The sequence below is a fragment of the Littorina saxatilis genome, linkage group LG14, assembly GCF_037325665.1.
Source record: "Littorina saxatilis isolate snail1 linkage group LG14, US_GU_Lsax_2.0, whole genome shotgun sequence".
Lineage (NCBI taxonomy): Eukaryota > Metazoa > Mollusca > Gastropoda > Littorinimorpha > Littorinidae > Littorina > Littorina saxatilis.
The window spans coordinates 44,944,974-44,949,052 of NC_090258.1; the positions used below are offsets into that span (position 1 = coordinate 44,944,974).

Sequence of the window (4,079 nt, forward strand, 5' to 3'; positions counted from 1 at the left end):
CTGAAGACAAGCTGTTTTGCACAACGCAAACATGTGCATAGCTCAAAATGGTAATTAGACAAGTAATTAATCATGTCTAACAGTCAATTCCTAGAAGTGTGTTACTTTAATAACATAATTATAACAACTGAAGGGAAAGCTCGCGTGGATCACCTTCATCTTAGATTATTAGATTCAAAAATGATCTGGCACTTTTGACTCCACAAACGATAAATATCTGCTTCTTATATAACCCTTCTCTTGAAACTTAAACGAGATCAACTAGACGTGATTCATAGCTAGATATGGAAGTGTAATATGTTTGAAAACTCTAGCTAGCTAAATACAAATCAAAGAAAAGGACAATTCCCCATAGTTTTATATACTGACCTTATTTGCTCTCACTTTGACATTTCATTATGGCGTACCAATTGTACATCATGACTGTAGGTTATGAAACCTAAGAGGATGTGAAGTTTAAAAGATGTAGGTTCAAAAACGATTTTTTTTTGTATGACTGGAACATTACCTTTCTGCCGGCTATACAGACGGCCACTACTCAGTACTTACTACTAAGACTCCGGAAATTGGCATGTGTCAAGACAGGTGCTTTCCCATCCCACTGCAAAATAAGACATTCTGAGTTTTTTTAAAATCAGCATTTTGCATGGCAGCTGATCCAAATAGGAAAGGTAACAGTTCGACTGCCAGTCCCCAAGCACCTTAATGACCTCACCGGGAATCCCACAACTGAGAGCGTGGGTGGCACCACCTCTTCGGAAGCTATGGCTAGAGTAATCTTTGCCTGCCAGTGTTTTTAATTTGGCATCGAATTTCGAGCTGGCCATTGGAAAGGCCTGAGAGTTTGGAGCAGCGGGCGTAGTGCACTGGAACGATTTCACAACAGCTGTCACTGGACAGAGCGGGTGTGGTGCTATGCTTGGTAACACGATAGTGTGAGTCCGTTCTCGCCGCTGAATTGTTTTGCTCCAACGGACCACCACAGTTAAAGACCCATTCTCGTCAGCAATAAAACTGTCCCTTGTCAATTGCTTCTCAGGGTCAAACACCTGGCCGAACACATTGGACTTGCGTAACAACCCGAAAAAGAGGACAAGACATGCTGCCCAAAATATGCAGTCCTGTGTTACATGCAAACGCAACTTTCCTTTTATTTTCATTAACACCTCTGGTGTTATGGGTGTCTTCCGCTGCACAGCACATCCTTTAATCCGTTCAATGCCTTTTAGTGTACTTTTCACAAGCCACGAGTCTTGCATTGGGTTGACCAATCCACACTCTATGTGCAACAGCCTCACAATGTTAAGGTATTGTCTCACAGTTGAAGGCTTTCGAGTGTGTGCTAAATATGCAGCATATAATGTAACAGTCTCTTCATCAGCAGGCACCGGCGCAATACACAGTTTTTCACAAAAGTCAAGGTAAATCCTCAGATGCGTCGAATATGTTCTTTTAGTGTTTGTCGCAAATGTCTGTCCTCGAAAAATCGCCACTTCCCGTCTGAGCTCAACCTTGAGACCACTTGACTCGCCTATTGGACAGACATAACAAAGCCTTAGTAGACATATGTTTGGTTAAATCAAATATTTCTCCACCTTTACCATGCCACCAATTGGACAACAACCGCAAACAACTTAGCTATGTTGTCTCGTTCATGCAACCGAGACACAGTATCAGCCACAATATTGATGCTCCCTGACACAGAAATAGCCCGCACAACACAGTCATGTTTCGCACATATCCAAAACATTTGCCTGAGAAGCCTGTTCACAAACGCATTTCGCGAACGTCCCTTGTTGATAATGCCTTTTGTGACGGTACTATCAGTTTGCACTATTACCGTTCTGCCTCTCCACAAGGGGGCCCACTGCTTCACTGCCTGAAAAACTGCACAAACCTCTTTATAATTTATATGCAGCTTTTCCGCTGCTGGCAGATCACAGTGAAACACAGTATAGAGCCAATCCCCTTGGCAGAATGCACCCGCTGCTTGATTACAAGCGTCCACGTGTACGCGCACATTTGTTTGCTCGTTGAAAAACACAGTTCCGTTGAAAACTCGTAGATAAGTAAGCCACCACGAGAGATCGCCTTTAAAGCCTGAGGTCAATCTGACCTTGTGGCTTTGCTGCTGCAGCGGGGCGATTAAGTCCAGAATACGGCGAAGAAAAAATTTTCCTCCTCGCACTGCCTGGCACGCCCAATTAAGAAGCCCAGCTATGCTCTGCAATTGGAGTTTCGTTGCCCGCTTTCTATGCTGAAACTGCCGAAGCCGCTCTTCCAGTTTGTTGAGTTTGTCCTTACCCAAGGACAAGGTGCTCGCCCGCGTGTCGATGTCCACCCCCAGAAAGGTGATTTTCTGGGTTGGCCCCACCACTTTTTTCCAGCTAATAAGGAACCCTAACTTACGCAACAACCTAATCAGACAATGCAGCGCTGCGTTGCACGTGTCGTACGTAGGGGCTACTATCAAGAAATCATCTATGTAAACTACCACATCTTTGTAACCTTTCCTGGCCATGCACCTCCTTACAGCTTGTGACAAGCGGTGAAATATAGAGGGTCCCAGACAGGACCCAAAGGGCAAGCGAGTATCAAACATATACGTAGAGTGAGTGTCATTATGAAACTTCCATTTCAATCCCGTTACGCTGTAATTATCAGGATGAATAGCGACTGAGCGATACGCTGATTTTAAATCCACTTTTGCACACCAGTACCCAGGTTTTGCTAGTCTACAAGCCTCTTCTAGAGTTTGGAACTGAACTGGGTCAGCAGAGACATAATCATTCATAGCTGCCCCACGTGGCCTGCTAGCGTCGTGAATGACCCGTATATCACCATCATCTTTAGGTATTGCTGCCAATGCACTCACAATGTCTGGCTTAGTGTTAGTAACAATATAATGTCCTTTGCTAATCTGGTCTAGGAGTTCTTTCTCGACCCCGTCTTTATGTTGTTTGGCTGACTGATGATTTCTAACTTCAACCTTATCTACCGCTATGTTTTCAGGTATCAAACGAAATCCGTGTCTAATTCCGTCTAGCAAATATTTTCTGTCTCTATCATGCTGCAGTTCTTCTTCCCACACGTCTAATTTGCTATTTATGGACCCAGTTTTTCCAACAAAAGTCCCAGAAAAAGTTTTTTCAGTTCTAACTAAGCTGGAAAGTGGGGGACCTACCCTTGCTGAAGCCTGCTGCGCGTTGTCCTAGGCGATGCTAGTAGTCGCCGCGGCCGCTGCTTTACCGCTGCCTGCCAGTGCGTGATCTTTTGACAGATGGTCCGCCTTACCACAGGTAGCACAACTATGGTCAAAGTTGCACCTGTCGCCGTAGGTGCAGTTCCCTTTGTTCCACTGTAGGCAGAACGGTATTCCCTTCGCGTTAGTCCGACGCTTGTTCGGTGCCGCCACGTTGGTACCAGCTTGCTGGCGCTGTTGTCCTGTCCCTGTGGGCTTCTCCCGCAACGCCACCACTGACAGGTGAGGAGTATCGGCCCCCCATCGATGGCCGGTCGCCGCCTGCAGACTCCTGTACTCGTCGTCGTACATGAGTACAGAAGCCCACGTGTATCTGCACGCCAGCTCCGACACCTTCACCGTGTAAGCAATGTAATCAAACACTGACTCTTCGGTGTCCAACTCTCCGTTTTTGATGAGTTCCGCCATTATTCGGCCGTTGGCCGCCATCCACATAGCTGGGCTCACTCTTTCGAGCTTTTGTTTTTGCCCTGCCATTTTCAGAGATATCCCTCCACCCAGGTCGATCTCTTCACTCTCCCTTGCCGCTGATGAAATAAAATCCACCACCCTAAGGGCTGACTCACCTGAGTCTTTTCTCCTGGCTGTCAGTTACACGCTTGGGTCCAGGTCGACCCTGTCCGACCGGGGCTGTTTGCCTTGACCCTGGACAGGCTGTAGCAGATCATCCAAAGTCATTCGGCTCTGCTTTTGTTTCTGAGCTGGAGCCCCTAGGGGGACACCGATTGTTGGTCCACACAAAGGCCCGCCACCATTGTCTTCTTGTATCTCTTTCACTGCTTCCTTCAAAAGCAGAAAGTCAGCCTTGCACAACCGC

The 4,079-nt window shown here is 46.5% G+C and overlaps 1 protein-coding gene across 1 annotated transcript; it reads right to left on the reverse strand.

Moving 5' to 3' along the window:
• Positions 1-551: 551 nt before the first annotated feature.
• On the reverse strand, positions 552-2,478 carry LOC138946622 (uncharacterized). Its single transcript, XM_070318067.1, has 2 exons — positions 1,841-2,478; positions 552-1,531 (listed from the first exon to the last, which is right to left on the reverse strand). The coding sequence occupies exon 2, from the start codon at positions 1,257-1,259 to the stop codon at positions 552-554; it is 708 nt and encodes a 235-aa protein (XP_070174168.1). The 5' UTR covers positions 1,260-1,531; positions 1,841-2,478.
• Positions 2,479-4,079: the final 1,601 nt, after the last annotated feature.

What these genes read in the sequence shown, in the direction of transcription:
- LOC138946622 (XM_070318067.1), bottom strand. Translation starts at nt 1,259, where the DNA reads ATGCAAGACTCGTGGCTTGTGAAAAGTACACTAAAAGGCATTGAACGG.